General features: G+C 37.4%; 1 protein-coding gene across 1 annotated transcript in view; it reads left to right on the top strand.

Annotated features, from left to right (window-relative positions):
• LOC115424435 (liprin-alpha-3-like) overlaps nt 1–13,389 on the top strand; it is a 75,985-nt gene that overhangs the window by 35,606 nt on the left and 26,990 nt on the right. The window contains 8 exon segments of the mRNA XM_030141706.1: nt 115–249; nt 1,905–1,988; nt 2,258–2,389; nt 6,454–6,516; nt 6,612–6,691; nt 7,880–8,048; nt 9,715–9,908; nt 12,127–12,367. Of these exon segments, the coding sequence (XP_029997566.1) occupies nt 115–249; nt 1,905–1,988; nt 2,258–2,389; nt 6,454–6,516; nt 6,612–6,691; nt 7,880–8,048; nt 9,715–9,908; nt 12,127–12,367 (1,098 nt within the window).

Genomic DNA, 13,389 nt, shown 5'->3' with positions numbered 1-13,389 from the left:
TTTTAATGCATTTTCTCTTCCCCCTGACTGCTTTAATCATGCTTGCTGCCCTTGGCAATGTTCACCTGTGCACCCTGGTTCACCTCCGCTCCCTCTCATGCTGTCTACTTGCAGAGTGAGGAGAAGAATCGACAGCTTCAGGAGCGTCTGGATGATGCCAAGCAGAAGCTGCAGCAGACCTTGCAGAGGGCTGAGACGCTGCCTGAAATCGAGGCCCAGCTCGCCCAGAGAGTGGCGGCGCTCAACAAGGTGTGTGTGCATGTGTGTGTTCATTAGAAAAACTACGAGTAAAGTCAAATAAACAGCAAAAGAATGAGTGAAATAAAACTAAAAACACCACTTTGCCCAAATAATTTGCTAATTTTCTGAATGAATTAAGGATGTAGCAGTGGAATAATTCAGTTTTTTTCAAGAAACAGGTTTGCAAATCATTTTTTATGTCAAGGCTTACCTGAAAAAACATGAAAAATGAATACAAAATGAATTAAAACTGGTTAATCTGCAACATAAATCAAAAATATTTATGCACGTATAAATTTAAATAAAGCTAAACTGATATTAAAAACATAAAGACTAAATATAATCTAATAATTAGGGGTGTAAAATATCGGTTCTGCAATATATCCAATATTTCATTTCGCAATACTGTATCGATATTAAAAAGTACTCTATCAATATTTTTAGGTATTTATTCAAATGCAGATATGGTGGAGGTTCATTTTTGTTTTTTTTGTTTTTCTTTGTTGTTTATATTTTATTTATGATTATTTAACACTCTTTTGTTAAATAATGTTAGTTCTTTTGTTGGTATTGCACTCAAATACTGTTCTGATGTTAGTTGTGAACTAATAGAATCTGAACATTTGAACAGGATCTGAAACTGTAATGTCTGTAAAACAGAATTTCAGTTTTAATAGAGGAAAATTTTGTGATACAGCATCAGATCCTGTTGTGATCAAATAAAAATGTGTTTAGTATTTGTGCAGATTTCTGGTGTAATTCAATTCTTCCAGGAAATAATCATTTAGAAAAATAGAAAGAAAACCAATTTAAAAACTGCCTTTTAAACAGTATTGTGATATATCGTAATATATTGTGATACCGTGATCCTAGTATTGTGATTTGTATCGTATCGCCAGATTCTTGCTGATACACAGCCCTACTAATAATAGCTCTGTCACACCTTAACCATCCTCTTTTTATGAGGTTAAAAAGGATTTAAAAAAACCAAAACATTTTCACAGGTGCATGCATATGTGGACAGATGTGTGCAGTTGGGAATATGTTTCTGTGCAAAGGCCTGATCGCATGAGTGTGTATTTTTGGGGCATGTGTGGGCATGTGGGTCTGCGCAGCCAAGAATACGTGTGTGTGTGTGTTTTGTGTGCATTCGTGCATGAATGACATGAAACATAAGATCTCAAATGACAGATTTATACCAAATATTTTCATCAGGCAGTTCCAGTAATTCCTAAGAAAACAATTGAAGATGAAAGGCAGTTCAGGGCACAGTCAGCGCAGCTATTTGATCCTGGGGCGTTTAACACGTCAAGAGCTGTACACTGCGTAAATTCTCTATGACTGACTGATTTAATTGCTAATATGTTAACCTCTAGCATTCTTGTAAACACTCCTTCATACATGGCAAATAACCGGCATTAGCCAAACTTTAGGGTCCTGGCCTTAACTTTTCACATGTTCGGGCAAGATGGCTCCTGTGGAAGGATAAGATTAATGCCCTGTAAGACACAAGCAAACAAAATTTTCTGTTGCGCTGTGATCTGTACAGGCATGTAACTAATTGGTAGACTGAGTCAACAAGCTGTTTCCTTTGTGTTAATTTGTATTAGTGTCGCACCATAGTTCACGCTCCAACCCTGCTTCCTTCCTCTCCAATCATTCAGGCGGAGGAGCGTCATGGCAACTTTGAGGAGCGACTGCGACAGATGGAGGCGCAACTGGAGGAGAAGAACCAGGAGTTACAGAGAGTGAGTCATGCTTGTTTTTCTCTCATTCTCTTAGTCTGTTTTCATCCTCCTCCTCTTTCATACCATTTCTTTGTCGAGCTTTACGCGGCACAAAGGCGCAGTAATTTTCTAAACCTTCTATTTGACCGTGCACATTCAGATAGAAATCTTTGTCTCTCAGTCAAGCAGAATGCTTGTTATTAACTCTCCTCCCACCCTCTCTTTTCTCCCTCCTCACACTCATTTTTTTTCTTTTCTCGCACTCGCCCGTCTTGCTCTCTCCCCCTTAGGCGAGGCAGAGGGAGAGGATGAATGATGAACACAACAAGCGTCTCTCCGACACAGTGGACAAGCTACTGTCTGAGTCCAACGAAAGGCTGCAGCTTCATCTGAAGGAGAGAATGGCTGCACTGGAAGAAAAGGTGACGTCCAAAAACTAAAGCAAGCGTCAACACAGTGCACATCTCACACCTGCACTAAAACCAGAAGATCGATTCCTTCTTTCAATGAACGTCCTGATTTCAGTTTATGATCCAAATTGTCTGCCCTCCAGGACGGAACTTGAGTGAGTTTTGCTGTTGTGCCACATCACAGGTGTCAAACATGCGGCCCGGGGGCCAAAACCAGAACCAAAGCCAAAGGTTCCAATCCGGCCCGTGGGATGAATTTGCAAAGTGCAAGTTAGGGCATCAAACTCAAAAATAATATCATAATAACCTATAAATAATGACAACACCAATTTTTTCTCTTTGATTTAGTGCAAAAAACATTAAATTATGAAAATGTTTACATTAACAAACTATCCTGTAACAATAAAAAGTGAATAACCTGAACAATTATGAACAATCTGAAATGTCTAAAGAAAATTCAGTGCAATTTGAACAATATTCTGCCTGTTATTAAATGATTTGTGCCTTTGTAGATCTGATCTGTAACGCATATGTAGAAATGATAAATCGAGGCAGAATATTGATATAATTGTACTTATGTATCTTAACAAATGTAATTTTTTTCAGGTTATTCACATCCTTTTTGTTTGGATAGTTTGTAAACATAAATATTGGCATAACTGAATGTTATTTTTTGCACTAAAACAATTTGGAGTTGTCATTATTGGTTATCATACTATTATTTTACTAGTCCGGCCCCCTTTTGATTAAATTGGATTGAATGTGGCCCCTGGAAGAAAATGAGTTTGACACCTCTGTGCCACATGAAGATTACTTAACACATGAATATGGGTGCTTCCATGAAACTGGTCCTAAAAACAGGACAGAGTGGCTAAAAATTCAAACCAGATGTAGACGAACGTTATGAAGCAAGTTTGGAAGCACTGTGGGTCTATTTTAAAAATAAATACTTACTGAGATGAAAGAGAAACTATTTTTCAGATAAAACACATTTTTATATTATTTTATATTATATTTAATCCAAAAATCTGCATGTAACATGGTCAAAAGGACACGAAAATTACACGCTACTATTTTTTTAAATATCTTTTTATTCTCTTACAGGTCCATTTGGGAATCAAACTAATTATGCAAGGCAGAGTGTTTCACAAAAATGACCACTGTTGCAAAATCATTCACAATTTATATGCGTTTAACTGGGCAGGTTCCGCATGTAACGTCAGTGGACACGATGGGTTACGCACCAAACCTGGAATGAGACTGAGATTCATGAAAAACCCACATGTCTGGATTCGAAAAACCACTAGGATCATCAAATTAAACACAATGTATTTATAGTCTGTATAAGACCATTTACAGCCATGTGGTCCAGATAAAATGGACTCACACCTAGGTAAGGCAAGGCAAGGCAAGGCAAGTTTATTTGTATAGCACATTTCAGCAACAAGGCAATTCAAGGTGCTTCACACAGGACATTGAAATAAAAGAAACAAAAACAAACACATTTAAAACATTATAAAAGAAACATATAAAAGGTGATTAAAAACAGCGAGTAAGAAAACAACACATAAAATCAAAATAAAATAAAATAAAAATAAAAACACACACATATTAAAGTAAAAGTTGCAGTGCAGAGTTTCAAAGAGAATATAAAATTTAAAAAGTCAAAAGCCTTTTAGTCAAAGGCAGCAGTGAACAGGTGAGTCTTTAACCTGGACTTAAAAGAACTCAGACTCTCAGCAGACCTGATATTTTCTGGTAGTTTGTTCCAGATATATGGAGCATAGAAACTGAACGCTGACTCTCCATGTTTAGTTCTGACTTTGGGAACACAGAGCAGACCTGCACCAGATGACCTGAGTGGTCTGGATGGTTCATACTGGACTAGAAGGTCTCTAATGTATAAGGTCTCTAAGGTAGTTTTTCATGTCCCAATTTGGGTCCTATTTTTGGCCCCAATATTTTATTAAAAATTCATTAATTTTGGGATGGCTCAGAGCAAGAGTATATATATTTTTTTGCATTTATCTGAGGTCATCATTAGGTACATCCTGGGGCAACATTTCTCTTTTATTATTGGGTCTAAAAAGCTGGAAAAGTGCCAGGTACCAAAATGAACCCAGTTTCATAGATGCATCCATATTTAAATTAAAGGAAATACCAGTGATTTGTAATTAAAAAATGCTTATTGGAAACCAGATAGAGAAAAGGATTGCACAATACAAAACCAGTACAACCAGGACAAAAATATTGTCTTTTATGCACAAAGTACCCGCAAAGGGTAGAAGTCACTGCAAACTGCATGGCAAAACAGATAGCGCCGCTGTAATTTAAGGAATATTCGTATATTTGATGCAAAATCAGCCCCATTCTATGCAAGTAAACAAGCATATACAAAAACTGCTTAGTTCACAGAAGATGAGCACAGGTGCAATTGGACTGCTGCAAATACCGCCTGCAGCAAGCTGGTGTTAAAGCATGCAAACCCACCTCTGAGTCACTACTTCTTTCTGTATTTGTCTCTCTCTCTCCAAATCTTTGAATTTTTTAAGCTTGATTTCATTGAGTTCACTTTTTGTAAACTCTTAAGACTTTGAGTTTTTTGTAAGTGATTATAAAAAGTACTAACGATCAGGCTGCTCCTTATTAGCCCACAGTCCAGTCTAACAGTTGCAGAACACACAACATCAATCACTTTCATTCGCCGTTACAGCTGCTGCGTCATGTGCATAAACACACACAACCTCCTCTGGGGTTCAAAGAGGTCGTGACACACATCCAGATGTGACACCAAACAGAAAATCGGTACTATTGTTTCAGCAAATACACAGATGGACGCTTCTATGAAACTGGGTTCATTTTGGTTCCTGGCACTTTTCCATCTTTTTAGACCCAATAATAAAAGACAAATGTAGACATATTTCCCCCCAGGATAGACCTAATAATGACCTCAGATAAATGCAAAAAAATATATACTCTTACTCTGAGCCATCCCAAAATTACTGATTTTTTTAATAAAATTTTGGGGCTAAAGATCGGATCCAAATTGGGACATGAAAAACTACCTAGGTGTCAGTGCATTTTATTTTGAAAACATGGCTGTAAATGGTCTTATATAGACCATAAATAGAGACACTGTGTTAAATTTGATGATCCTAGTGGTTTTTCTAATCCAGACATGTGGGTTTTTCATGAATCTCAGTCTCATTCCAGGTTTCGTGTGTAATCCATCATGTCCACTTGAGTTACATGCAGAACCAGCCCAGTTAAACGCATATTAATCACAAATGATTTTGCAATAGTGGCCATTTTTGTGAAACACTCTGTCTTGCATAATTATAAAAATAAAAACAGTAGCGTGTAATTTTCATGTCCTTTTGACCATGTTACATGTGAATTTGTGTATTAAATATCATGCAAAATAATATAAAATGTGTTTTATCTGAAAAATACTTTCTCTTTTATCTCAGTAAGGACTTATTTTTTTAACTTATTTGTTTTTTTAACATTACTTTAAGTGTCACACATTAATCAGACACATTTCATTAATTGCTGGAGCCTATTTGTAATATTTCATCAAAGGCATGTATTTGGAGGGTTACTGTTTTCATTATGAACTGATCGGTGCGCAGAGAAACAAAGGGCAAATTGAGCTCAGGTGCAAAACATCATGGGTGTGTTTGAGCCAGCATGGAATTATCCCATGTCTTTTGTGAATAGGTGCATAAAACAGAGCAGACTCTGTGCACAAATTCTGTGCAATTCCATGAACAATTAGTGGATGTAAGCCATTCTTTGTGGATTCAGACCTTGTTTTAGTGAAAAAACCCGACTTCCATTTTCTGGTTATTTTTCACATTTCAGTAAAAAATTTGTAACATTTCGATGCTGCCTCTAATTTTCCCCTTACAAGATTTCCAGGTGCTGGAAATTACTTTCTCTAACCGTGGTCATCATTTCATTCACAAAATTCTCCTGTGCAGCTTTAAATAATTGCATATTTTTCTTGCTAACCGTGCTTTCCAGTATGAAGAAGCTTAATTAAAATAAGAGTAAATTCATTGTTTGTGCTCCAGAATGCCCTGTCTGAAGAGCTTTCCAACATGAAGAAACTCCAGGACGATCTCTTGGCAAACAAGGTGACTATGCCTCAGGGATTCATTTTTAGTTGAAGTCAGTCGACATATTCTCTGGTTTTTTTTTTTCAACAACTCGGTCTTTTTTCCATGTCCAGGACCAGCTGATAGCTGAGCTGGAAAGGATTCAGCTGGAGTTAGATCAGCTGAGAGCGAGACCCGGGGGTTCTTATTCCAGGTTGGTTCCATTTAAACATCAACGCCACAGGAAGAGTGAAACTCGCACCATTATTTTGAGTCTCCTGCATGCACTGTGTGTCTGTTATCTTGTCAGACATTGTAGATAAATCAGTCAGTGTTGGAGGCGTTTAACACTGTCAGCAATCGCAGGCTGAAACAGCGTTGATATGTATACACACTCATTGACTGACTGAAAACACATTTTTCTCATTTGCACTTTATCATCATCACACTTACAGACTTCTGCAGAGCAAGGTTCGAATAGTTTTGGATTTGTCATTATAGTTTAGTTTTATTTCGTTTGGACTTTTTTGTCTCTAATTCAGTTCGTTTGAATTAGTTTTTAGAGCAGGTCTGCTAGTTTTTATTAGTTTTTGTTATTTTTTAAATGCTTAGTTTTAGTTTAGTTATAGTTTTTTTAATATCTTTTCTCTTCTTCTCTGTCGTCGTATCCAAATAAATCCCAGACAGGACTCTGCTGCTTTCTCCCAACTTTAGTCTCCATTTTTCCAGGTAGAGTGGGGATGAAAAGATGACTCCAAACCACAAGTAATGAGAAGTGACGGACCGTTAAATATCATATGGTGCCAGCAGCTAAAATTGCTTGAGGGAAATAAATCGATTTTATATCAATCCGACATTGGCAAAGATGAAACGAAGCGAATTTTATCCATACATTTTATTCGTTTTAGTTAGTTTTGTGAGCACACAATACAGTTTCAGTTAGTTATCATTTTTTCTTTTAATCATAGTTTTTATTTATTTCCGTTAACGAAAATGTTTTTACAATTCTAGTTTTCGTCATTTCGTTAGTTTTCGTTAACGCTAATAATAACCTTGCTGCAGAGCTGTTAATAGGAAGATGATGCACCTTTCTACATAACATGAAAGAAAACCTTTCATTTCATACATGCATAGATTTTTTTTTTTGTGTTGTATGTTTTGTTCTTCTCCATTTTAGTATGCAAATTTTTTTTTTCTTAATCTTCTAACCAACAACAGTGATCCCTTACTCCCACTGTACTCACTTTAGTTTCACTCTTTGTGGGTGTGTTGTGCTATTTACGTGTTTGTTTTTCTGTGTGGTTTTATACTGTAATTACTGTCACAACCTGATTTCCCCTGCAGCAATAACAGTCGTTTCATCTTGCGTTCAATCATCTTATCCGCCCCTCCATCTCTTCAGTCGCTCTCTGCCAGGTAGCGCCCTGGAGTTGAGGTATTCCCATGGGGGCGGGTCCCTCCCGGTAGGTTCCACCGCTCATCTGGATCCCTTTGGCAATGCCTCCACTGGGGGCGTGGTCAGGCGAAGTCACCGGGCCCGCTGGAGCTCCGCCCGAGAGGACTCTACCAAGGTAACCACGAAAATACCTGAGTCTGGAACCACACAGTCACATGATCCCCACACTTATCACCATAGATCAGTGGTTTCCAACCTTTTTTGGCTCGTGACCCCATTTCAACATCACAAATTTCTGGCGACCCCAGACATTCAAAACAGAAGACTTTTTTTTTTTGTTTTTTTGTTTTTTTTTAATTGATTTGTTTTTGATCATATAATAGTTTGCTATACTATGTTACAAATAAACCTTAATTTCAGAGGACTCGATAGACAACCTTTGTATCTGTTTAGCTGGTGTAACTGTTACCTTTATAATAATAATAATAATAATAATAATAATTATAATAATAATAATAATACATCAGTTTTATATCGCGCTTTTCTAAGTACTCAAAGACGCTTTACAGTAAACAACCAAGGGACAAACATACATCCAACGAGTAAACAGATACGAGGTTAATACTAAATGGTAATCGAAGAACAAATACAGAGACAAATACTGACAAAAGAAAAACACACAAAAGAAGGTAGGTGAGAGTGGAGGAGGTTGAACGGGCGGTCAGTTTCTGAATGATGATCTGAAGAGGTGGGATTTAAGTTGGCTTTTGAATGAGGTGAGTGTGTCGGAGTTCCGGATGTGAATGGGTAGAGAATTCCAGGGGGGGGGGGCAGCAATGGCAAAAGCCCTGTCACCCAAGGTGCGGAACTTAGTCTTTATTCTTATTCGTTAGTCTTCAACTTATATCTAATTCTTTAATGCCTTTGGAAGTTAAACTAATAGACTGTTCAAACAAATACACTTTCATCTGGGAAGAAAAGCAGTTAACATTTTATCAGCATATTTTTTGCATTTATAGCATTTAAAAAAAATTAAAATAAATAAACTCCAGTTAGTATAAATGTTGAAGGTTCTTCCACTTAACTCATCCATCCTTATTGGAGTTTGAAATGGTCATAAGTTGTTAATAAATGCATTTTGGTTCAGATATTTCCTAATTCAGTGGTTCCCAACCTTTTTTGGCTCGTGATCCCATTTTAACAAATTTTCACAAATTTCTAGCGGCCCCAACTGAGACTTTTTTTTTTTTTTTTTTGCTAAATTTTTTTTGTTTTGTTTTTTGGATCATGTCATAGTTTGCTATACTATGTTGCAAATAAATGTTAAGTTTAGAGGACATTTAGTCTATATAATGTATATTATTGTGGACAGAGGCAGTAAATCCAGGTGTAGATTACAGCACAAAGGGAGAATGTGATTTCCCTTGGTCAGGATCTGTCCAGTCAGTCCAGCTGGGATTTACAAGGAGGACAATTAATACTGAACAAACAAGAACTGAAACTATGAATTATGAAAGAGCTGCAGCATCTGAAACTGACCACAGTGAACATTGTGTGGCAAAACAGGTGTGAGCCAATCAGCCCCGTTATATCCCAAAAGGGGGTGTGGCCACAGTAAAACAAAATGAGAAGAAAATCCAACAGAAACCAGAAATAAATTTTTAAAAAAAAGAAGAAAAATCTAAAATGATAAACCTATCAACCGGCCTCTAACAGTGTTACTACTTTTGTTTTTGTTACATGTCATAAAGTTGGATACATCAGTTTCCTAAAATGTCCTCATGAACCGTAGAGGCAGATGTGAGTTTGAGTAATCCTCCTCTCCTGTTGTTTCTGTGCAGTACCCAGACTGGGAGAGTGGAGGTCTGCTGGGGACTGGATTTGAAGCGGGTGTGGACGTGGGCTGCTCTGATGATGAGGAGGACAGGGAGACTCTGTTCGGCTCCGAGCTGCTGTCCCCCAGTGGACAGACGGACGTGCAGACCCTGGCCATCATGCTGCAGGAACAGCTGGAGGCCATCAATAAGGAGATCAAGTAAGGAAGCCAAACTAGATGAAGCACGGAGGGAGGATGAGTCTACGACAGGGGTGTCAAATATACGGCCCGCGGGCCAAAACCGGTCCTCCAAAGGGTTCAGTCCGACCCAAGGCGGTGAATTCGCAAAGTGAAAGAATTACAGATGGTTAAAGGAGTCACTGAGGCTTAACAAGTTGTATTAACCCTCTGGTATCCGGGTGCGCCTTTTACGCACACTTTGTACTTCGTTTTAAAAAACTTTATATTGTTTTTCACAATTTAAATAAGGTTAGAATTCAAAAGTTGTTCATTTTTGCATGATCTTTAAAATTCTGGCCACCAACTCAAATGTGCACATTGTAAACAAAAGAAAATGACCAGACTAGCATCTGTCTGCCCAGTGTGTCTAAAACGCACTATTTCTAACATTTGATCTGTATGATTAGGACTGAGCTGGATTTACAAAAATAAAATCAAATTAAAGCAGAAAAATAAATCAATATATAATATTTAATAGTTTGATTTATAGGTGTGCATTTTACGCACACTTGGTGACAGATGCTACGATACGAGTATCGGCATCGGCTCCGATACTCATTGTGTGTACTGGTATTCGTACTCATAAAAGTAATCCAATACAACTGCACCGATACCACTTACGGCTGTGTGACATTCCCAGTTCAGTGCAGCAGGTACGAGGAGGAGGAATAATGTGTGTGAGTGTGAAGACTGTGGAGATTGAACCAAATAAATGAGGGTGATAGAAGTAAGGCTGACTGACAGTACCGTTCCAGACACAGACAGATACAGACGCAGCGTTCTGTCCGTCCTCTGCGTACATTCCATCTGTTTTCCAGGTGCTGGCGGCAAGGTTATTATAGTTAACAAAAATTAACGAAATGACGAAAACTAGAATTGAAAACTGAACGTTAACTGAAATAAATAAAAACTATAATTAAAAGAAAAAAAACATAACTAGTCCCCACTGGTCCCCACTCTACCTGGAAACATGGAGACTAAAGTTGGGAGAAAGCAGCAGAGTCCTGTCTGGGATTTATTTGAATACAACGACAGAGAAGAAGAGACCACTGAACTAAATTAATACTAAAACTAAACTAAAACTAAGCATTTAGAAAAAAATGAAAACTAATAAAAACTATCAAACCTGCTCTAAAAATGAATTAAAACGAACTGAATTAGAGACAAAAGAAGTCCTAACTAAATAAAACTAAACTAGAATGAAAAATCCAAAACTATTAGAACCTTGATTCCAACATTGTTTGGGCGGCAACCTGTCCCACATATCTCAATAAGATTATTTTAATTCAAAAGAAATTTTTAAGAATGATCAGTTTTTCTAAGAGACTCCACTCATCTGCTCCTCTTTTCAAAAAATTCAGTTTTCTCTCAGTTTTTGATGTGAACGTTTACCAGACCTGTGTCTTCATGTACAAATATGTTCACTTTACTCATATTCTTCCTAAAGTTTTTCACAATTTCTTTATGTTGTCTTCTGTTATTCAAAACTTTCGGATACGATTTTCAAGCAAATTTGATCTTCTGTACTGCCGAACTTCAGTCTGTCAGTATTCTCTGAAATATGGTGGACCAAATCTGTGGAATAATCTGACACCTGAACTTCAATCAACATCTACTTTATCGTTGTTTAAAAAGCATCTGAAAAGGACTTAAAAAATGTAAGGCTGTGTATTACTTGATTTGTATTTGATGATTTGTAATGTGGATTACATTTTTATTGTTTTTACTTCAGTTTATTATTTCAGTTATATTGTATTTTTTAAATTCTTTTTTTGTGTATTGTTCATTTCGGAGGAGGTATTCATATAAGCCTTCTTTTTCGGCTTCTAACCTCTCCTGCACAATTTTGTCCCTTGTTTGAATGTTGTTTTTTTTCCTTTGCTGTTTTTATTTTGTGCAAATAAATAAAAAAAACAAAAAACACATTAAATGTCAGTAGCAGCACTTGGTTCCAGTCAGACTAATGACAACAGCAATAAAGCACATTTACAAAAGGAACTAACAACTGGAATGGGATTATTAAGTACTCGTATCGCTACTCAGTATCGGCAAGTACTCAAATGCAAGTACTCGTACTCGGTCTGGAAAAAAGTGTTATCGGTGCATCCCTAAGATTTTTAAAATAAGCTTAGCAGTAACACTGTGAATTCTCCTTGTCTTATTCTTCTTTTTGTCTCTTTGCACATCCAACAACTAGACTGATCCAGGAGGAGAAGGAGAACACAGAGTTGCGGGCTGAGGAGATCGAAAGCCGGGTCAGCAGCGTGGCGTTGGACAGTCCTCCCATCCCTCCGTCCTCCCTGGGGAGGGACAGCACAGGCCGAGGCTTCATCCCCTCATCTATCACCTCCTCCACGCTGGCCTCCCCCTCACCCCCCAGCTCTGGACACTCCACACCTCGCCTGCCCCACTCCCCGGCCCGAGAGACAGACAGACAGGTACTGGTCAATGTGGGAAAGTCCTATTCCTGTCAGCGTTTTTTTTTTTTTTTTTTATCTCTGTGTCCAGCCCTGTTTATGCAAACAGCTCCTCCAGACAGTGACTCATGTAAATAAAGCACAAGTAAATCATGCAGTCGAGGTCAAAGAAGTTCAGTTACTTTTCATGTTAGATTGGCCAAGCAACTTCCAGCAATGGTGTGATGTTTTGTGTCAGACAAATAGTTAGATGGGTTTCAAAATATGGTGCAATTCGACCCCCAAAAAAATGTATTCTGTGGTGATTGTGCAAGAAAAATATCTATGTGAATGGAAGAGAAATGTCTCGAAGCGCAATACAAATAAAGAAGGATCCGCGATGTAATTTCTCAACCAAAAGACAATAATCTCATAGGTAACAGAAGCAGAAAATTATCTCAAGAACAAAAAGATGAGGTTAGAGTTGGACCTCCGTAGCCAAACTTATGTAACAGATAAATGGAATAACATCACCTGGCTCAGTCTGTCCTAGTTTCCGTTGTTTGGGTTAAAATCAAGAGTAGAAAGTATTAACAAATCAGATCCAATTTGCATCAGAATTAATACCAGTGTCATGTTAGTGTTAGTGATACTCTCTATATTTTGATGTATTACATGAATGCATCGTACACATTAACAGCGTTCTACTTAGATTATTCATTTATTAGACATTGGTTGTGGATTTACCTTTTGAAATAAATCATTTTCATGTCTGTAACACAAATTTAGAAAAAATACATAAATACATAAAAGAGAACAATGCAAATACAGACAAAAGAAACTCACACCTACTGATTCCCCTAAAATGCCAAAATGTTCAGTAAACGTACCCACACAGAGCTCTATACATACTGTACATTAACATGCACCCACACAGTATTATTACATTATTTCTTTTCCTCATGTATGATTAGAAACAAGAGCAGGTTGTTAATAATAAGAAGATGAGGGAAAAGATGCCTTTAAGTAATAAAAGGAGGTAAAGCAAACTGGGCAGGCTATTC

The sequence above is a fragment of the Sphaeramia orbicularis genome, chromosome 8, assembly GCF_902148855.1.
Source record: "Sphaeramia orbicularis chromosome 8, fSphaOr1.1, whole genome shotgun sequence".
Lineage (NCBI taxonomy): Eukaryota > Metazoa > Chordata > Actinopteri > Kurtiformes > Apogonidae > Sphaeramia > Sphaeramia orbicularis.
Note: the sequence above shows the minus strand (reverse complement) of the source record. Positions and strands in the feature narration are given on the sequence as shown.